The 22,115-nt window shown below is 51.3% G+C and overlaps 1 protein-coding gene across 3 annotated transcripts in view; it reads right to left on the reverse strand.

Annotated features, from left to right (window-relative positions):
* Positions 1-22,115, reverse strand: part of Ak8 (adenylate kinase 8) — a 116,283-nt gene that overhangs the window by 29,822 nt on the left and 64,346 nt on the right. For 2 of the 3 annotated variants that reach the window (XM_013506604.1, XM_005408390.2), the window contains one exon: positions 21,222-21,363. In XM_013506604.1, the coding sequence (XP_013362058.1) occupies positions 21,222-21,363 (142 nt within the window). Of the gene's footprint in view, positions 1-11,872; positions 11,970-21,221; positions 21,364-22,115 lie in introns of those variants that run through there. The other variant, XM_013506605.1, reaches the window with a different exon arrangement.

The following is a 22,115-nucleotide window of genomic DNA, read 5'->3' on the forward strand; positions in this document are numbered from 1 at the left end:
TTGTAATCCAGGCTGGTCTTGAACTCACAATCCTCCTGCCTCAGCCTCCTGAGTGCTGGGGTTACAGGCGTGCGCCACCATGCCCGGCCAATACTTTTCTTATCGTATTAATCTTGGTTATGTTCATGGTGACATGCCCACTTTCATCCCAAATACTGTTTATCTTTGTGTCCTTTTGTTGTTGTTGCTGTTTTTGTCTTTTTGAGGCACTGTCTTGCTGTGCAGCCCAGGCTAGCTTCGAACTCCAGGAATCTTCCTGCCTCAGCCTCTCCAGTGCTGGGGTTACAGATGTGCACCACCATATCCAGTTCTTTTTTTCTCTCTCCCTTTATTTTTGTGTACGTGTGAGTGTGTGCATGGTGTGGGGTTGGGAGGGACTGAATCCAAGGCCTTCACACCAAGCTCCATCCTTAGCTCTTTTTTATGTTTTGAGACAGGTCTCTCTAAGTCACTAAATTGCCCAGGCTGGGCTCAAACTTTCAGCCCTCCTGCCTCAGCCTCCCAGAGTGCCGGGATTATAGGCATGCATCATCGAGCTGGCTTTCCTTTCTTTTCTTAGTGGCCAGTCTTGCTTGAGATTTATCAACTTTGTTAATTGTGTTCGAGAGCCCTTTCCGGCTCTTTTCTGTCCCATGGACTCTGTTAATATGGTCTCTTTCCTGTACACTGTTGATTTATTATTTTTCTAGCCTAAGTCAGAGGCTTAAAGTCATTAATTTTCAACCCTTCTTCTTAAGATTTTTCCCTCAATATCCCCTGTAGTTCTTCAATTTCCAACTCCTTTCAGTTAAAACAAACAATTAGCTTTTTAATTGGAGCAGCAACTCCATTTCTGTGAATTTTTTCCTAAGCAAATACCTAAGACAAATACAAACGTGTGTGTGTGTGTGTGTGTGTGTGTGTGTGTGTGTGTGTGTGTGGCTGCTGGTTGCTGCATTGTTTGTAAGAACAAAACCCTGAAAACAATGAGCACGCTGCCCACGGAGTGCTTTTATGGCTGTCGTAACACGGCGCAGACCCTGAATGAGGCACAGCTGTGTGTCGTGAGAGGGAATGGCGTCCACAGTATTTTGTAAGTGCAAAAGCAAGTACAGTACAGAAGATGTGGTTATGATTTTTTTGTAGTTAAAAATTTCCATGCCTTAAAACACTCACTGGAAGATGGGTGTGATGGCTCATACCTGTCATCCCTGTACTCGAGAGGCTGAGGCAGAAGGATCATAGCAAGGCCAGCCTGGGCTACATAGTGAGTTCAAGGCCAGCCTGAACCGCATGGTGAGCCCCTGAGTCAAACCAAACGAACAGAAAAGCTCACTCACTGCAAAGCAACCTGGGTTTTAGTCCCAGCCAACCCACTTCGACAGCTCTCTAGTTGGCTTAATCATCCCTCTACTAAGGAGCACATGATCCCGGGGAAGATGAGGACGAGGAGAGAGGCCAGGGGTAGGTGGGAGAAGGGGAGGGCAGGGAGCTGCGGAAGCCACTGGGGTAGCTCCTGGGAAACGGCATCAAAATCCCAAAAAAAGCAGTCTGCGGCGTGGCAGGGCCAGAAACCTGTGCCATGTGCCGGCAGGTGATCTTGAGCCCCGGGTGACCTTGAGGTCCTGACCCCAGCCTCTCTGGGCCCCAACTCCCGCTCAGGAAAAGAAAGGCCCTGCATTAATGATCCGGCAATTCTGAAAACTCAGGGATTCTCTGCCGACGCTGCCAACTGCAAGGCTGACTCGGTACTAATTCAGAGCCCCCCGGCGGAGACAGGTCCTCAGCACAGGGGAACTGTCCCGGGGACAGCATGGGGGCAGGGACCCCGGGAGGGGCTGGTGTCACGGCAGAGGGAGGGAGGGACGAGAGTGAGCGCTAAGCGAAGGCATCTGCGTGCAAGGACCTGCAGGACAGAAGGGCCCAGCAAGACTTTAAAGGAAGATTTTCCTGAAGTGCTTCTCCAAGGTGATCTGCACCTGCCTCTACCCCTGCCAAAGAGTCCGAGGAAAAGCAGCGGTGAGGGCTCCTGTCCCTCATTTTTTAAGAAGCTGAGCCTCGCGGCCTGACTGCCACTGGCCGTCCCTGCTGGTAACCAGAGCGAGGTTAATTAATAAAGCTGTCAGGTGAACGGCCCCGCCGGTCATTAGGGTCCTTTCCCGAAGACAGTCCTGCCATCATCACCGGGCAGCCCTCCGCTTGCGGCGCAATTAACTTAATGCTATGCAAATGAGAGGCTCTTCTCATCATTAGCTTATAGCCCACGAATGTTAATCGCATAATTGGGCCTTCAGCAGGGTAATTAGACACGATTTCGTCCATTAGTCTTACAAGGCTAATTATTGTCGGGAGGGGAGGGGACGCTCCCAGTGCTCCTGGCCGGCACGGGGGCATCTGCCTGGAGTAACCGCGGGCACAGCAGGGGAACCGCAAAGGGTCCACGGTCACTGCCCATGGGGAAGACCTGGTGCCCGAGTCGCTGCAAGGTGGGCAGCTGTGCCCTCCCCCGTGTGCTAGGGCTGAGAAAAAGAACACAGCCTTAAGAGCAAAGTGGAAGCGAGGCAGCCAGGCCGGAGGCCCTGCCCCAGGCCCTCACGGACAGCATCACCAGGACAGGAAAGGTGCCAGCTGGGCCAAGAGCAGGGCTGAGGGGCGAGGTGGCCCAGGCCTGTCCTAGAGGGAGGCCGAGGCCGCAGGTCTGAGCACTGCTCCTCCTCCCCGGCTCACAGCGAAGGCTTCAGCCTCCCTGAGCCTCAGCCGCACGGGACAAGGACAAGGCCCTTTCTGCACACTGTTACAAGCACTAGGAGAGGCGAGCTAGGCCCGACCCAGGTGGCCCGAGGAAGTGGCCACGCTGCAAGGAGGAGGTGCTACAGCGATGGCTGTCAAGTTTGCGCTCCGCAGAAGTCTGTCCCTGTCACCAGAATGACACCAATGGCAGTCTTCTCTAGAAAACGCACTGCCACCTGGGATGGCCTCGCCTGTCACCCTGGCTCCCTTAGGTCTCCAGCAAGGGTTCAGAGAGGCCCCTGGAGGCCCCTGATGGACTGAGGGCCTCCTGCGAGGGAACAAGCCTCAGGCGTCCCTGGCTGAGGAAACTGCAGTGTGAGCAAGCAAGCCAGAGAGCACCGCATCCCCATCTGCCAGGATGTCCTGGCCAAGTGCCCCTCCGAAGGCTCCCACTTCTCATGGCCTCCTCGGACCAGCCCAGGCTGCCGTCAGGCCGTGCCCTGTGGTGTGGGGTCACCACAGGAGGGGCGCTCCCGTCAGGAGGGTGCCCCTGCTCCACCGGAGCCCAAGGGCTGAGTCACAGTGGCTGTCTTCACGAGCTCAGGAGGCCGAGACTCACTTTTTATGACTCTGGTGACAGACTCAGTCTGCTGCCCTCTGCATGGATGTGTGGAGGGCTCCACCCAGGACCTCAGGGTGGCTGTATTTGGGGGCGGGGCTTGGGAGAGGGGACTACATTGACACGAGGCCGCTCTTGGCCCTCCTCCAACCTGGCCGGGTGCGCTCCCGCTAGAAGGGAAATTGAACACACAGGGAGACCCCGGGGACAGCGGCGCACAGAGGGACGAGCAGGCGAGGACACGGGGAGACGGCAGCGTCCGCACACCCAAGAGGAAGGCCTCAGAGGAGACGGATTCAGCGCGGCCTTCCAGCCCCCAGAACTATGGGGACACTAACTTCTGTCGTGTAAGCCTCCGGTCTGTGCCAGGGGCAGCCCGAGCTGACTGGCAGGTTTGCATCCAGCATCTCGAACACGTGTCCAAACCTGGCCGGTGGCAGCTCCCACGCTGCACTGCGGCTCCCAGCATCCTCCCCTCCTGCTGGCTCCCCTCCCTCCTGCTGCCCTAGCCAAATCGGAGTCCTCCGGCAGCCTTGGCCTCGGACGCTGGAGTCCAGTCCAATGCACACGGCCCCTGCCGGTCTTGCCCCCGAAACCTTGCCAGAGCCTGATCGCTCGCACCTGCAAGCCCGTTGGTTGTTGGTAGCCTTTCTTGCTCAGCCCGACTTAAGTTGGGTGATGGTCAGATGTTTCCGTCTGTGCCCCGGAGCTCAAGCAGTGCCCACGCGGGGAGCGCTGGGTAACCTCCTGGTGTCCGAACGGTCCCTGCTGTTGCCGTCTTACATAGGAGGAAACTAGGGCTCAGCATCGCGGTCTGTCCCAGCTGAGCCAGGGCTCCCGCCTGCTGTCCCAGAGCAGCATGCGACGACGGCCTGGGGAGCACACAGCAAGGACCAGCCTCAGGAGAGGCTTCTGGAGGAGGCGGCCGCGGAGCCTCGCCTCGCAGAAAACTCAGATTTTGAGGAGAGCCCAGTGTTCTGAATGACGAACCACCAAGGGCAGAAAGCGTGTTTCGGAAACAGGAAGTAGCTGGCATGGGGGCGCAGGAACGAGGGCTGGGCAGGAGCAAGCTGGGGGCTTTCTGGCTCCCCTGTCCTGCTGCACGAACTCCCCTCGTCTGAGGACGCAGCTCCTGGGCTGGCAGGTCCCCTGCACACTCCTCTTCCAGGGCCTGAATCCACGCTCCGGAGAGGACGGCCGGGGAGAGGAAAGGAGGTGTGACGAGGGAGCCCCAGGGGGAAGCTCTGCCGGGCCGCGGTGTGGGGTGCGGCTCTGATTCGGCTCCCCCTCGGGGAGGAAGGGCTGAATCTGCGACATCTCCGCGCCAGCAGGGAGGCAGCGCCCAGAGTTTCTCATAAAAAGTAGAGCTGCATTTGTATTTGTGGAGGACTTTCCTTAAAAGTTTTCTATATTAAATAATTCCAGTGATATTTAGGCAGGCGGCTGTGTGCCGCCTGCATCCGGCAGAGGCCTGGGCTTGCAGCGCTCGGGGCCAGGTTCAGCAGTTCAGCGCTTTATTTATGCCTCCGAGGAAGATGGAAATTGAAGTCCAGCCTGACGTCTCCCAGAGTCTCCTCTGGGTAAAGAAAAACAAACACGATTTCCCCGAGTCTCCTCGGCGTCTCTGCACTCTCGCCTGTCTCTGGGAAATGAGTTTAAGCTAACGGTCAGTCCAGAGAAGCTCTTGCCAAAAACGGGGGCATCTCCATCACACTCAAATGCCAGCTACCCCGGGCTCCATTCTGCTAAAGGTCGCCTGTCATCCTCCACCTGCGCGGGAGATTGCTCTGGCGCTGAGTTCCGGCCTGTTTATCTTCGCTGATGTCTTACTCGCCACGGGCTTGGGCCGACCTGTTCTGCTTGACACAGCCCATCGGGCCCCTGATGAAAGCCCGGAGTCCGCAGGGGGCAAGGAATTGAGACGAACAGTAAATCTTACAGGGGCAAGGGGTGGAGAAAGACGAGCAGAAAGAGAAATTTCTGGCTGTGCAGGTTAGCTGACACTAAGTCAGGAAACCCAGAAAAGTCTTCCTTTCCTCTCCAAGTGACAGCTGGCCCCCAAGTGGTGCGAAGGGAGTAGGGTATCCAGCCAAATGCTTGCTGGAATAAAAAAAAAGGAGTAGGGGATGGCAGAGGGACGCAGGGGCCTTCCCCAGACCTCCTAGGGGTGGCAGAAAGGCAGACCAGCCCTGCAGGCCTACAGGGCTTGGGGACCTCTCCGAAAGCTCTTAGAGGAAGACGGTAAACGATAAGTAAAGAAACCAAATTTCAATCCGTTACCTGAGACATTCTCAGCTAACACGATGTCCAAGAAAATACCATGCACACCCTTGTTATACGCCATGCGCTGTCCTATCTCAAGACCGAATTCCTGCCAGAGCAGACCTCTCTCTCCACGGCCCTCCAAAGCCTCTCCTCGCCTGCCTGAGGCACCCTTCGTGTCCCCCTCCCATCCTTGGCTGCCCTTGGGGGACCACAGAGCTGAGGCCCTGGGGTCCAGGCCCTCTGTCTCCAGGACGCATGGCATTTCACTACTCAGAACACTCTCGAGCTGCAGGCAAACAGCACACAGGCAGTGGACATTTTGATGTTGCTTCGAAAGTAATTGCTCTTCTGCTCTCCGAGACAGACAGCAAACCTAGTAACAGACTGCTATAAACTAAGTTTAACCCAAGAAAAAAGCGGCGCAACCTTCTGCGTTTGCTCAAAATCATCCTCACCAGACTTTTTCTTACACAAACATTGGAAATAAGAGGTAAAATGTCAACAGTCCCTAGGCAAGAAAATAACAGGAGCATGTTCATTTTTCCACTCCAGTTCTTATTTACTGAAAGATTAAAATGCTACAACTCTAGGGGCTGTGGGTGCACAGCTCCTCACCACCATGACTGGCTGAGACCTCGGGCTCCAGGCCCTGGGGTCACCTCCCTCCAGAACTCCTGACCAGGTGACCCGGCTGCACCTCTCACCGACAGGTGAGCTCAGGGAGTGGTGGCCTGCTGCTGGCCTGGAACCGTCAGGGAGCACACCACCTGCTTGACAGCCAGGGAGATGGGCCCTCTGCTTGGGGAGGTGGACCGGGTGGGTAACTCGGGCAGCCCCAGGACACATGGTGGCAGAGCTCAGGGAGAGGCAGGCACGTTCCATGTGGGAGAACGGCAGCCCGACAGGGTGGATACCTCTGCGCTGAGCTTTCATTTCTCCTAAAGGGTGCCTGGCCCCAGGCATGGCAAGACCAAGGATGCAGTTAGGACAGCCAGCTCCTTGTCACTCCGTCCTACCCAGGACAGGGCAATGGAGCACCCTGCAGTGGGGGTTATAGACCCATTTTTTTTTCTTTTTGTGGGGGGTAGTACCGGGAATCGAACTCAGGACCTTGTGCCTGCCAGACAGGCACTTATGCCACTGAGCTATATCCCAGCCCCCAGTTTTGAAATTATGGCTAAAAATGGATTCCCCTTCCAGGTGGCTTGTGAAGCCCCCATCCCAACTTCTTCCCTTCCCGGGCTCCTCCGGCGGACAGCCCTGAGGCTCTGGAGCCCAGAAACCACTAGGTTAGCCAATCCACAAGGAGCCCACCACACCCAGCCACCCCCACCCGCCTGCCCAATGCCAGGCGAGGCCCACACGGCTGCCGCCCCCCACCCTGAGTGGAGCTGCGGCCGCACTGCCCTCCTCTGAGTGTCACCGTTCTGCGTCTGCCGTTAAAAGTATCTTTAAATCTTATCAAACTACAGGAGGCAGGGGGTGAAAAGCACACATTTTTAAAAGATTGGTTTGGAGCGCTCCTGCAGCGTGCATGTCAGACCACTTCGGCGTGGTGACTGTCGTCCGTCTGGCTGCATGGGTGGTCGGTGGGGGGGTCTTTGCCTCTTGGCTCCCTGGGTCACCAGGTGACTAGGAGCTGCCTTGCTCCCCCTCGTGGCCCAACACCAGCCCAGAGGGAAGCCGATCCCCCAGGGGCGCCCGCTGCCCACAGAACCTTGTTCCTTTGTATCTGGGGGAGGAATCAGTGTGACCTGACTTTTCAGAAACTCCACAGAGAGGCACAGAATTCCCAGACCTTAGGGACAAATGCTGTGATGGCACCAGGAGCCCTGACGGTGCCAGGCTCTGCGTCAAGCCTTCCTGCTCCTCACCACCCTTACGCTCCTCTCACGTCCTAACTGCTGCTGTCCCGGCTTTGTGGCTGAGGAAACTGAGGCACAGTGAGAAGCAGATGCAAGGTGATTAGCTTGGGCGGTGCCCCGAGTCCCTCACCCCGCTGCCTCCTGTGCCACTGGATGAGCCCGGCCGCTGCGGGACCTCAGGTGCCCACTGTGGCTCTGTCGTATGCCATCATCTATCACGGTGGTGCAGGGCATTTGCATCCCACAGAGCCCACCCCTGCATCCTCCCCAGCAGACACACACATCGGCTGGCAAAAGGTGTGGGAAGGGGCAGGGCTGGAACCCCATCGACGGCGCAGGAAACAGGCTTAGACCGGTTCCGGAGCACACTCAGCCCGGAAAGCGGCAAAGCAGGGCTGTCAGAAACAGGCCATGAACTCTTGAAGTCTCGGGGGCGGCGGGGTGCAGGCTGCAATGCCGACAAGACAGCTGCCCAGTGCTGAGAGAGAGAGAGAGAGAGAGAGAGAGAGAGAGAGAGAGAGAGAGAGAGAGGACCCAGAAGAGGCGAGACCCCGACGCACGCCGAGCTCCACTTTCACCCGCCACCCCAGGCCCTTGGCTGGAACCATGGTCACGCCCTCCAAAGCCACCCTTCCTGAAGCTGAAGTCCCCAGCCCAGACTGGACACCAGCTTTCCAGGTCTCCACAGTTCATGTGACAAAAGCCAACAACCTGGGCGTCCCGCTGCAGACAGCTCTGCTCTTAGGACAGGCTGTGGCTCGGCCAGCCTTGGGAAAGAGCTTCCTCCGAAACGCAAGACACCGCAGGGCGCAGCCAATGATACGTATTCCAGCCCATGTCTGGTAAACTCTCCGATGGCCGCAGCAAGCCAGGGTCGCTCGGGTTCTATTAGCTCAATTAATGAGGAGTAAGGTAAGGCTAACACCCTGCTCGTCGGCGGCTCAGGCCCAGAGCTGCAGTAATGGAGTTATTAACCTCCGCCAGCCACTGGATTTTGCTGCTGATTCCAACTCCATTTCCTAGTTCAGGCCTCCATTAATGGGCTGTTTATTATCCCTAATCCACAGAAGGATCAGCTGCAGAAATATGAGAGCTTCCTGGAAGGACCAAGCGGTAATGAGAGAGACAGAAAGAGAGAGACCCAGACAGAGACAGAGAGAGAGAGAGACACACACACACACAGAGACAGAGACACGGAGAGAGACAGAAAGGGACAGAGAGAGAGACAGACACAGAGAGACAGAGAGAGACACAGAGCAGACAGAGAGAGAAATTGCATGTGCAAAAAATCCTCTGTTTTGCATTTTAATTCTTCTTTGGTCCTACTTCTGTCCTTTGAAGAAACTAAAACATCCTTCTCACTTTGTTTTCTTAGGTTTTTATTTTTGTTTTTTGAGACCGAAGCTGTCTAAGTCACAGGTGTGGTCTGTGTCCTGGTGTTCAGGCTGGCCTTGAACTCACTATGTAGCCCAGGCTGACCTCAAACTCGAAGTGATCCTCTTGCCTCAGCTTCCTGAGTGCTAGGATTACAGATGTGTGCCACCGCGCCCAGATTTTACATCTTTCTCACTTTGGAACGATTAGAAATGGCAAAGTCGCTATCCAAAGACTTCTTTGCATTGTCCCCAAAAGAAAATGTCATATGGAATGAAAAAGTAGCAAGCTTTTAAAAATCAGATTAGAGCACTCTGGCATACAAACTGCATCCCACTTCAGTTTTTAATTTCACAGTGCCCCATAATGTAACGTACTGGAACCAAGAAACCAAACCAGCGCTTGGCAGAGTAATTTTCTCAGCATCGTGAACACATGGACAACGGGCCATCGTCCATTTGCTCCCACGCCGGGAGGCTCTGAGCCACTGGGGGTGCACACATGACCGTCCCGAGGCAGCATGGGCGGTCACGCAGGCACCTCCAGGGGTTCAGCCCAGTGAGAAGGCGGTGAACGCCCCGATGACACAGCTCAAGTTCGCTGGGGACCGAAGCGGTCTAAGTCACAGGTGTGGTCTCCGACAGTCTCAGGGTTGTTCAGCCCTGCGAGCCACCCGGTGACCAACAGTGCCCTCCCAACCCCAGCCCGGAGTCTTTGGGACTCTTGCATAGATAAGGATGGACAGCAATTTGCAATTAGCAGTGTAAAAAGTTTTAAAATAGAAATAAGCTACGAGTAGCAGCCAGGACAAGCGGACGTCGCCCATGCTCTCCAGGCCACCCCTCTGAGGAACCTGCCGCCCTGTGCTGTGGAGCAGGAATCCGCAATGCACCCTGACGCCCTGCTGATGCGCGGAGGGGCCAGCAGCGCAGCTCCCTGGAGGGCATGCGTGTGTTCTGCTCCGTGGGAACAGAAGAGAAGATGCACAGTGACCCCCACATTTGAGCACTGAGCCAAGCAGGAGGCTGCGGGGAGCCCCGGCAGCCTCCCTCCGTCTCCCAGCAGCCGTTGGACTGTGGGGCTCGGCCCAGTGACGAACACCGCGCAAGTGCGCAGGGCCTTTCCTCTCCGGAGCAGTGCTGCAGCCTACAGTCTCGGTCGCCCCCTCTCTGAGAAATTAGGAAACAGAAGCCGAACGTAGCCTTTTCAAACCAGTAGCAGGGAGGAGTGCTGGTCCCAGCGCAGGGCGGGCAGAGGGACAGTTCCCAGGGCTGAGGCGGGGGTGGGCCTGCGCTGCGGGTTGGTGACCCAGCTGAATGTGCGGCGGGGCAGCAAAGGTCAGGCGTGTTGCCCTACTCCTGCTTTTCAGCAAAGGGCAGGAGAAGCACCAGGGGCAGGGGAGAGGTGTCCTCGCTGGACTGGATGCCACAGAGGATAAAAGGGAGACGAGGGAAAGACAGACACAGGGACAGAGCCAGGGGAGAGGACGGCGACACAGGCATTGTCAGCACGAGCTGCCTGGAAGGGACGTTCCAGCCGGCCTCCGCCCGGGGTGGGCGTCCTTTGTGGAGCCACCAGGTCCCAGCCCCAGGAAGCTGACGAGAAGGCTGTAGGGTCACTTGTGTGGAGGGCACAGGCTGCCCTGGGGGCGGGGGACGGCTGCTCGTCCTCTGCACCCATCCTGTCAGGCTCCCTGAGGAGACGGCTGGTGTGACCCAACTGCCTGGCAGCCGCCAGCGACAGGAGCCCCAGCCCACGCCCCCAGGGACAATAAACCATCTGGGGTCCCCCGGATGCCCACAGATGATTGAACATTCAGTCGCACGATGGTAATAAATACAAATTCAAACCCTCCCACACTCTCAGAGAAGCCTAGACAGCAGTTCCCTGGGACACAGGAGCTCAGGGAAATGCCGCTCCCGGGGTTCCCGACGCCCTCCCATGGAGTCCAGTGCACCGGGGGCAGACGCTGAGGGAAACGCTAACGAGACCCTGCTGCCGCGCTGCAAACGTCACACCCACCGACCCGTCGGGACACCCCTTTGCCTCCCATTTCAGGATTTGAGGAGCTGGCGGGGGGAGGCCTGAGGGGGAGGTGTAGGATCACAGCCCGGCCCCTCCCCACGGAGGGGAGGGAGGTGCGGACCCCGCGCCGGCTGTCTGCGCTGCGAACCGCCGGCATCAGTCGGAATCCGATCCTCGCCCTCTGTAGTAAACATTAATTTTAAAAGAAAATACTGCGCGGTGAACTTGCCACACGGAATGAATTATTTCATAGCCAGGCACAGGGCAGGTTCCTGGGCGCAGCCTCGGCCAGTTCTTTGTCTCCTTCTCTCTGTTCTTTTCTTTTTTCTTTCTCACTATGATTATTGCATTTTAACAAACTTCAGAGCCCGTCTTATCTGTTCTCAAGTAACTTTTTCTCCGTCCTTTCCGCACATCAATTACTGGGCTCGTTTTCCTGGCCGTGTGATGTTGGAACTCAGAGATTGATGCGGCTGAGCGGGGTATAACTTAGTCTTATGTGGCGCGGGTTTATGAGGCAGGAGGCTGACAAAGCATTGCATTTGAACACTCCCAGTTTATTAGCTCTAAGGGGAGATTTATATTTGGCAAGGAGACAGTACTTCGTTTTCTGATAAGCCAAAGAGGTCTATTTTTGTGTCCAACACACAGAATAGCTACCTTCCCCAATAACTCTATTTACTAGTACGACTACATTTTAATAATAAAGTTGATATACATGTAAATTTATTTTAATCTAATTTCACTGAACCCTCCTAAAAAAAGGCCTTTGGAGATTGTTTTCGTATCTGAATTATAGATTTTTTGTTCATATCCCCAGATTGATTTTGAGGCTATAATTCTGTCACGATTTCTTCCTGATGGCAAGCCAGCGACGCGGCGGCAGCAGTGCTTTATAATTGGCATCACAAACCAAACCGGAATTACAGTCCTGGTACTCATCCCAGGGCTGGGCAGGGTCGTTTCAGATATTTCTCTTTCTTAGCCTGAATTTGGACTTGACGGTTTATAGCTGAAATTCCTTTCTGAGTTAATCATCAAAATGTTTAATTGACAGCCAAGGTGGTAGACACGGCAGAGACAGTGATCGGGAGGGAAGAAGGAAAACCACCCTCTGCGGAGGGACAGAGCATGGTGAGGCAGCAGCGTGATTACATCTTCATTGTAAATAAACACCTTTTTAAAATTTCCTGCCTGTCTTCCGCTCTGTGGCCAAATAAATTATAAATTATTTTGGCATTATTTACTAAGTCATTAGCAAGTGGTTTTTACTCTGCAGCTGATGGAGACATATTTACTTGTAAACCCGCCCTACATCAAGTCGCTTCCTGAAGCCCGCTTCTCTGCATGCGGTGAACCTCTGTGCCCCCCCCCAGAACCAGAACCCAACCCTGGGTCCCTCCCTCCAAGCGTCAGTGACACCTGCCCCCGCCTTCTCTAAAGCGACCACTCTGCATGTTCCCCAGCGACTTCAGTCTCAGGCACACAAGGGGCTGGCACTGCCCTGGGTGCCTGGTGCCAAGGCTGTCACAGCTCTAGGAGAGATCGGGCTGAAACAGGCCCTGGCTGCACCTCCCCAGGCGGAGGGGTGCCCCAGGAGCTCAGGGAGGCTCGCTGTGTCTGCTGCACAGATGCTTTTGCCTTCTGCTGGGGAGCCCTCTCTCCGGTCCAGCGCTAGGCATTTCATGCAGAGTTGAGGAGGATCCCGCAGTGGAAGGCAGAATGAGGCTCCTCCACCACCGCCACCAAGTTGGGGACCCCTCCCAAACCCCACAGGTCAATCGTGAGGCAAAAGGGACTCTGCAGATGAGATTAGGGGAAGGCCTTTGGTACGGCTGTGGCACGCCAGATTGTCAGGGTGGGTCTGATGTAATTACAGGAGCCCTTAAAGCCTAAGAAGCTCCCAGCTCTGGTCAGGGTGCGACCTCATTCAGAAGAAAGCTCGGGGCACTGCAATCTCAGTGGGTGAAGACAGAGAAGGTACCACGAGCCCAGGGATGGGAAAAGGCAGGAAACAGGCTGTCCGCAGAGCCTCCGGCAGGGACACGGCCCCACAGTACATTGGCCTAGGACCGTGTGTGTTGTTTGAAAGCACCAGGCTTGTGCTCATTTATTACAGCAGGTGCATGAAACCAGGACAGCAGCCCCCTATGCTGAGACACACATCAGGCCTATTTAAAGCCAAGTGGTTTGCAAAATCTATCTACCTTGGGTAGAGATGTTGTCTAAAAAGGGAAGGAAAAGGTCATGGGAAAAAAGGAAGAATTACTCCGAGAAATATAAGAATACTTTAGATGAAAATTTAATATAGTCAAAGTAGTTTACGGATTCAGGCTGAGGATGTAGCTCAGTGGTAGAGTGCTTGGCTGGTATGCACGAAGCCCTTGGCTTGATCCCCGACACTGCGTATAATTAATTAATTAATTAATAGAGAACTGGCTTTATGATAGAATAAATGAAAGAAATACTGATGGGACTTTAAAAAGGAAATGAGAAGAAATCTGGCCAAGTTTAAGGAAAAGACCCAAAGGGGAAATAAAAACAATATAGAAATGAAAACTAGAAGCAAAAGAAATGAAGAGAATAAAATAATGTGTTCATGAAGGATAGACTTGAAAAAATAAAATAGAAAAGGAAACGATAAAATCTACTAGAAAAAAATCATAATTGTGAAAAACAGATGCTAAATACCCAATATACACAGAGTTGGTTTTTCCTAAAGCAGATGACCAAGAAAATGAACTAGAAAAGTATGAATATATCTACAGAAGGGAAGTCTCCCCAAATGCTGTGGGTGAAAGGGATTCATAAGGTCCAAGCAAATGACAAAAATAAAAAATAAAAATAAAGAGAACCAAGACCGAGGCTGAGATATGTATAGCCTTGAGAGAGAGAGACAGAGAGACAGACAGACAGAGAGACAGAGAGACAGATACAGAGAGAGAGAGAGAGAAAGAGAGCAAGGGGGAGAGAGACAGAGAGACAGAGAGAGACACACACGCACAGAGAAAGAGAGCAAGGGAGAGACAGAAAGAGAGAGAGAGAGAGAGAGAGAGAGGGAGGGAGGGAGGGAGGGAGAGAGAGAATCCTATGAACATCCAGACAAAGGAAGCACATTATCTATAATGGAAACAATTCTCACTGGCCTCAAGCCTCAGAAGATGTGAGAGACTGTGCAAAAATGACTTAGGATGCCAGGTGTGTGTGTGTGTGTGTGTGTGTATTTGTGTGTGTGTGTGTGTAGGATGTGATCAAAGATTCCTCTGCCAGATGTTGTTTGCAAGTGAAGATAACCGAGAATCAGTCTCAAGTAAGCAAGAACCCCGGAAGTTTAGCACTTGTGGGCCCTGCTGAAGGTGACTCCACGACATCCTGCATTCAAATGAAAGATCAGTCAGAATTAATCAAGAGTGAGCTTGAATTATGTAAACAACTGGTATTGAAATCATAATCCGGCTCAGGAGAGAGTGAAAACTTCATAAGTGCAGTCATTACAGCAAAAGACAGAATATAAATTATTATATTTCTAAGAAGAAAAGCCTAATCGATGCAGAATGAAAACAATAATCTGTGTGTAATAGGCTGGCCAAAAAAAAGGTCAGATGATTCTGTCCCTGCTTCCCCCACCCTCCAAAGGAAAATGAATGGGGGCTTGGGGTTATATATGGGGATCGTTTGTTCTTTCATCTTCTGTGTGGAGTCAGGGTGTTCTGTGATAGCTCAGAATGGAAAAATTGAGAAACGCAGGTTTGATCGAATCAGGCTGGGGAGAGCAGCAGGACTAGAAACAGGTTGTCTTTTAGATGATGGTAGCAGTGGGGGTGGCAGGGAAAGTCAATAATAACAAGGAAAACACACACTGTAAAGAAAAGATGGAACGCAAAGGAAAGGGTAATACGGCATAAAATAAAGCAATAAGAGCAAAAATAGCAGGAAAGGCTTTCTGATTGAATAAAAAAAAATTTCTAATTCAATTTCATTCTGTCCACAGGGAAGACAAAGTGTATGGTCTCCATCCAGGCACCCAGGGCTTCCAAATAGCTTCTGAGCTTTGTCATCAACAAAAAATAAGGGAAGCAGAACTGCTGAAAGTAAAACTGAGGAAGAGATCAGAGTCTGAATTGCTGGTGAAAAGGGCTGATCGGAGAATGCGGCAAATTCCATTTCTTCCCAGAACTGCATGTGGAAATGCAAGAAAGGAGGGCCAAGGAGCCGGCCCATGCACTGATCAGCTGAGTGCACCTCAGAAAGCCAAGTCCAGGGTCTGTGGTGGGAAGCTGGGGACAAACCCAGGACGCACCCAAAAACCCTCAAGTCTCAGGCTGGACTCACTTAGAACTATGGCTTTGACAGGGAGACTGGAACTCGCTGGAGAAGAGAAGCGATGGCCCCTTCCACGCCTGCCCAGTAAGCCATGGTGCTCCCAGGCTGGCCTCAAACTTGAGGTGATCCTCCTGCCTCAGCCTCCCAAGCACTGGGATTACAGGTGTGCGCTACCACACCTGGCCAGGAGTGCTTCTTGAGTAAGGGTAAAGCACAGGCTCTGGACAGAAGAACACCAGGCACAGGTGAGAGTCTGTGTCTACACAAAAACAAGGCAGTTGGGTAAACATGAGGACTGAGGCCTGCTCCACCTGCCCCAGCCCCCAGGCCTTTGCCCTCCTGCAGGAGGCTGTGCAGGTCCTCCCGGAATCCAGAGGCACCGAGGGAAGCACCTGCAGCTCCTTCTGCATATGTGGCCCAGGGCTCACCCTGATGTTGGAGGCGTTAAGGCGGGTGGGCTGATTTGCGAAGGAGGGAGGGGTGGGGAAAAGAGAGGAAGCTTTAAAAAGAATGAAGACGTGTTCTGTCCATGCACCACCTGCCAGCGAGAAATGGGCCCATCATGTTTTGCAAACATGGACTGATCAAAATTAAAAATAAATAAAATAAAGTGCTTCTGTTTGAAAAAAATCATTTGAGAAGCAACCGGAGGGCATGGCACGTCAAACCAAGAAAGTACATGAGATGCTCAAAAACATAGTGAATGTTTAAAGTTTAAAAATTGTTACAGTAAAAGATACATTGCCATTAACACTGTCAGCATACCCTCCTCCGGTTCAAACACACTTATCCCACCATTCTTGCTACTTTCTGGTTTTTTTTTTTCTGGTACTGGGAATCGAACTTAGACCTCACACTTGCCAGGCAGGCGCCGTGCCGCTGAGCTAAACCCCCAGCCCCTCTTGCCGCTTTCTAAAACAGTTCTGCAAGCCCTCTTTTGTATCCTCAGTTGTGCTGTCCTGGCTGCCTCAGTGTCCTGAACTGATTCAAAATGTTTCCCTTTAACGGTCATCGTGACTTTGGGAAGAGCCAGGCAGCAGAAGGTGCCAGACCCGGTGAATACAGTGGATGAGGACACAGTGCCACGTTTTCACAGCCCTGCCTTTCCATTGGGTGGCACGTGACAACAGCAGTCACCGTGTTTTTGATCCCACCTTGTAAAGACACTCAGGAAAGAGGACGCCAGAGCTGCTGCAGAAAGCGGTGAGAGTAACGGGGTGAGTGTGTTTGAAGGAAAGGGGAGGATTCTGACAAGGATTCATGTCTTTTACTGTAATAAATATTTTAATGCTGTTATATTTTGATTTCTCTTTCTATATATATATAAAGGAAGATGTGCGTTTGGGAAACAGGGACTCCAGCTCAGAAGGGAGGCAGAGTGAGTTCCTCTGCGTCTAGGGAAGACAAGTCCCAGGATATCAGTCCTGCTACGAGCCAGGGAGAGACCAGCCGGGACTGCAGCGGAACGGAGTGGCCAGGACACGCCTGGACTGGACTGCTCACCCCAACACCACGGGTGGGCTTTGGGGAACGTTGTTCTGAGAGGCTCCCGGATGGGGACATCGTTAACGAGTAGATACAAAGAAAACTGGGCAAGTGAAAAAGCAAGGTGATTATTAACCAGGAAAAGCAAAAGTTAACAAAGAAAAAACCGAACCAATGAAAGGCTGACTCCTTCTAGGTAAGCTTGTTCTTGTAACGTAGGTTTTCCACAAGGACACAGCCTACGTTCACAGGCCATCGGCCAGAACTTAGTAGTGTGGTTCCATACACCTACTACGAAGGCCGGAAAAAGAGTCTTTTATTTTCATACAACGATGTGCTTCTCAGCAAACTGAGCTTTTGTTACAGAGGAGGAAGCGTAGCTTGAACGTCAGAGCCCACTATCTGTCCCACCGTCACATGCTTTACACACCGAAAATAACACACATTTAAAATCTGAAGTCATAATTACAGACACTGTATCTTAGTTCAAATGTATCTCCTGGATCTTTTAAGCACTAAATAACAGCACCAAAACATATTAAGCAAAAATCACAGGAAACACAGTAAAAATTAATAGAAATATAATATTAACAGGAAGTTCACAAATTCCTTAGTCTTCAACAGGTTGATAAGTCTACCATCTAGTACCAGTAACAAAAACGAGAGAGAGGTAAGGATGTAGGCGACCTAAATGATATGATACTATGATAATGATAATGTTTGGCCTAATATATATTTAATTATATAACTTTAAATTAAAAATACATGCTATTTTCAAGTACCAGTTGAACAATTATCCACAGAGTAAAAATTTCAAGACATTAGAGGATGTACATCCATAAATTCTCCATATTCTGTATTGCAATGAGAAAACTAGTAATAAAACTTGAAATGGGGGGCTGGGGATTTAGCTCAGCGGCACAGCACCTGCCTGGCAAGCACAAAGTCGTGAGTTCGATTCTCGGTACCAGAAAAAAAAAATCAAAAACAAACTTGAGGTAACAACAAAATGTCAGTGACTCGGAAATTGTTGAACTCTCCTAAACGATTCACAAATGTAAGAAAACTAAACCACACTTTCAAAAAATAAAGACATTATACAGGAAAACTATGAGATATGGCTATAGTTATAAAGGCTTGACCATTTTAATACCAAACAAAAAATACGGAAAGTAAGGGAATTATGCATTTTGCTCATACTTTGAGAAAAAGAACACAATAAGTCCAACACAAAAAGGCATAATTAAAATTAATGAAAATGGAATACAGGGAAAATAGTAGAACTGACAAATCCAAGCTTTCTGTGGCAAAAACAAAACAAAATAAAAACCCTTAAAAAGCTAAGCTACTCAAAATAATTCTCAAAAAAGAAGAAAATGCAAATACATAAAATTAGCAATAATAAAGAGGGAATAAACAGAGGTAGAACAAATTGCAAAGCCGATTGCAATTTTGTTAGTACACACTTTAAAGTTAAAGACATAGGAGAAAGGGGTGATTTTCTAGGGAAAGACCATTTACACAAGAGAGAAATTAAACTAGACCAAATACTATGAATGAAATAAAACTGGTAACAAGCTAACACTGCTCCAAAGTGCCTCCTCCAAGGAATAGAAACCTGTGAAATTATCACATTGCACCAAAAGACAGAAAAATTTAAACCCATATTGTGCATAATAACGCAAGAAAACTAAATAAAAATGAAGCTGATACATCCCAGCACTGTATTAGTTTCCTATTGCTGCCATAACACACTACTACAGGCCTAAAAGAATAAAAGTATCCCCCAGATGCTCATTTATTATCTGAAAGGACAGAAATCTGGTGCAGGTCTAACTGGCTATGGTCAAGGTGTCAGCCAGGGGTGCAGTTCTCACCTGGCTTCCTAGTCGAAGATGAGCGCCCCATCTTTGGACCAGCAGCCCTGTGTCAAATACTTCTCATGCTTAGACTCTCTCTGACTTCCTCTTTGCTCCCCTTAGCTTTAAGGGGACCATCTAGATAGTAGGATGACCTCTCTACTGGAAGTTAACTGGCAGTAACCTTAATTACATCTGCTAAGTCCCTTTTGCTGCATAACTTGACATTCAGAGGTCTGACGGTGGAGGCCAAGGTCATAAAGGTCAAACTATCTTCCAGAGACAGAGTTAGTATTAAAAGAATAATATTTTTTGAAAGGATAATATTGAAACAAAAGTTACCTGAAGGGGAAGGCTATTAGAAAGCCTATTAACATAACTCATTATAGCAATATGACAAAAAGAGAAAAAAAGTCTTAAAAATATCTATAAGATTCAACATTTAAATTCTAAATTTGGATATTCTAAGTCCATGGAGATGTATTTGCTTAACTTTATATAAAAATTGTGTATCCCTTGCAAACCCAGTTTGTTATACCACAATTCACAGTAGCCAAGATACAGAGCCAGCCTAGGCGCCCACAGCGGATGATTGGTATAGAAAGTGTGGTCCTTGTACACCGCAGAGCATTGCTCAGCCACGAGGAGCAGAATTTTGTCACTGGCAGGAAAACAGGCGGATCTGGGGGTCACCCTGTTGAATGAAGTACGCCAGACTCAGGATGACAGATATTGCATGTTCGCCTTAATGCGTGGAATTTATAAAGACGATAAAAAAAAAGTAGTGGGGAGATGATTATCAGACAAGAGGAAGGGAACACGGGGAGGGGTGTAAGGGTATAAGTGCAGGGAAAGGGGGATAGATATGTTTGAAATATATTATGTACACACTAAAGCCCCCAAGAAAGAAAAATGTAAAACTAGAGGGGGGCAGGGTAACAGAGTTGATGGTATAGAATGACTAAGGTATGTTACGTGCATGTGCGAATGCGTCAAAATGAAACCCATCCATCTGTAGAACTAGTGTGCACTAATAAAAGTGATGTATAAGGCTTATATCATCCTCAAACCAAAAGCCAAGGTGCATTAAAAGCAGCGTGACAGGTTATTCCTTCAGATCAGGGCTGAACGCCAGTCCAGCATGACTTTGCTCTGCAGGCACTGCCCAGCCAGTCAGCACAAGAGGAAGAGGAAGAGAATTAATACTGAAAAGTGAGGGGGAAGAGGGTGAGTATGTGTAGATGGCATGATCGTCCACCCAAGAACTCAGGAGAATCAACAGCAAAACTGTCAGAAACAGGCAGAGTTCTAGAAGGAGCCTGGATACAGGATAAATAAACAAAAATCAATGTCTCCTGTTCTCCCGAAAACTCCATTTAGAAAATAAAATGGACAAAATTATCTATCCATAATATCAACAAGAAAAACAAAGAGCACATTGCCTAGAAATGCATTCAAAACCATAAACCCCAGGAAAGTGTTGACCATTTTGCCAGTGAAAAAAGACAGGGTATTGCCAGGCCAGACCACTACAGACAACTTGTAAATTGACAGCGATTCCAGATACAATTCCCATGATAGTTTTCTCTTGTACATCATAAAAGTGCTGTAATGTTTACTGGGAACAGTAAGCATATAAAATAGGTCATAAGGAAGGGGGATAGGAGGGGCTTGTGTGAGCTACCAGCTGAATACAGTGCATGTGACAGCGCCAATGCACTTCCACAGGGTGGCACCGCTGCAGAGAGAGGCACTTGGAAGGCAGTAGAAAGTGTGGAAACAGACCCAAGTATTTCGAGAGTCTGGACACACAAACAGACAAGGCCAGACCACAGAGGAAACCAGAACCTGAGCCCACAGCCTGCAGCACCTGCCCAGGAAGTCAAGCCAGCACCTGCAGCCATCGCCCTCAAAGGCAGGACTTGACCAACAGCCAACAGCCTCCTGTGTGTTTGCCACCCTTTCCTAGGCAGGTCCAGGCAGAGAAGGCCAAACACATTCCCTTTACCAATCCACAGGACGCCCAGCTTCCCCAAGCCAAGAGCCTCCCACCAGGTGGCCCGAACTGAGGCCTCCTGTTTCTCAGCCAAAGAAAGCTTCCAGCTCCTCAGCCTGCCTTTCAGTTTCCGGCTCAGCTGCGGTGCCGGGCGGTGGCCGTCCACCTTGCTACACAAGCTCGAACTCCACAGCCTTCGCCTGGGCTGGTCTTCACTTCTGTCTGCACTACTTAGGACGGTGGTTGCCCTCAAGTTCACACCAGTGCGGGAAGAAGAGAATAGTTAACAACACTCAACACTGTGTTGGAACCGATGTCAATGCTTTGTGGGAAATAGATGACTCATCTATAAATATACTACAGTATACTTCAAAGATTTAAGTGCAAAACCACCAAGCTGTCATAAGAGAAGAAAACATTAGTTGATTTGCACAACAGCCCCACACGGAAGGCAAGGCTGTTGGGCATTCGTGACCATTGCAAGGATGCGGGAATTCAGGTCCAGCCAGGAGCCTGAGAGCCCCAGTTTGAACCAGGCCTGGCTCCTAGACCACAGGGCAAGGGAGGCTGTTGGGTGGGAATGGGGAACGAGGAAAAGCTCTGCTTCGGGACCCCTGAAAGGCTCTTGGGAGATGACAGTGTCCAGCGCACCCTGTCAGCTGCACGCTCGGCGGGAGGGGCCCAGGGTGAGGGCAGCTCACCTGTTGGGGCTGTAGCCCAGGCTGGCCAGCATGTGGGCCTGGTCCAGGTCCTGCGGGAAGCCGTGCATCACCCAGCCTCTCTGCACGCAGTCGGGCTGGTCCAGGCGCTCCTTCAGCACCTTCATGACCACGTTGTCAGGGACTGCGGAGAAAGGGGCTGTGTGAGCGCTCCGCTGGCCTCGGCCTTCCCACCCTTCCTGGAGCACAGACGGAGCTGCTGGAGAGACGGGTGTAGGGGGAGCCTTTGTGGCCACCTGGACAAGGCTCTGGATCCCTATGTCCCATGCAAGAGAAATCCAGTTGCTGAAGATGGGAAATGCGCTGGGTGACCTACGCCTTCACCCTGACAAGGGTGACCTACGTCTTCACCCTGACAAGGGCGACCTACGCCTTCACCCTGTCCCCATGGGCAGACAGCGTAGTTCCCAAGCCTCTGGCAATTCGAGAACAGTTCCCCGTCTCAGTGTGTTCTGGCGGCTATAACGCAGTATCATAGACGAGGGTTCTCTGTGGTGCACAGCATGAGGGTTCTCTCTGGGTCTCAGCCTTTACCCTGCCCCACAAGGCTCACCCCAACCTACCCGAAAGGCCTCACCTCCTCATTCCACCATCTTAGGAGCTGGGGGCGGGGCAGCACGTCTATTGCAGTGTCCCTTGAGAATGTGGTCTCCATGGACGCACACAAGACGCCCCCAGAAGTGTTGGGTTTCCTCAAATGAGACCAAGTTGGTGCCCCCTCTGCCTGCTGCTATTTTGGGCCCACAACCTCTGCCCCCCACGACTCTCAAGTCACCCCCATCCTTGATCTCGAGAACCGAGATCTTAAGAATCCCAGCCCCACTCAGAACCGGAGCCTGAAATGAAGGAGAAGCAGATACTGAGAAGCCTTCTGTT

This window comes from Chinchilla lanigera, unplaced genomic scaffold (assembly GCF_000276665.1).
Source record: "Chinchilla lanigera isolate Chin_1 unplaced genomic scaffold, ChiLan1.0 scaffold00112, whole genome shotgun sequence".
NCBI classification, from domain to species: Eukaryota; Metazoa; Chordata; class Mammalia; order Rodentia; family Chinchillidae; genus Chinchilla; species Chinchilla lanigera.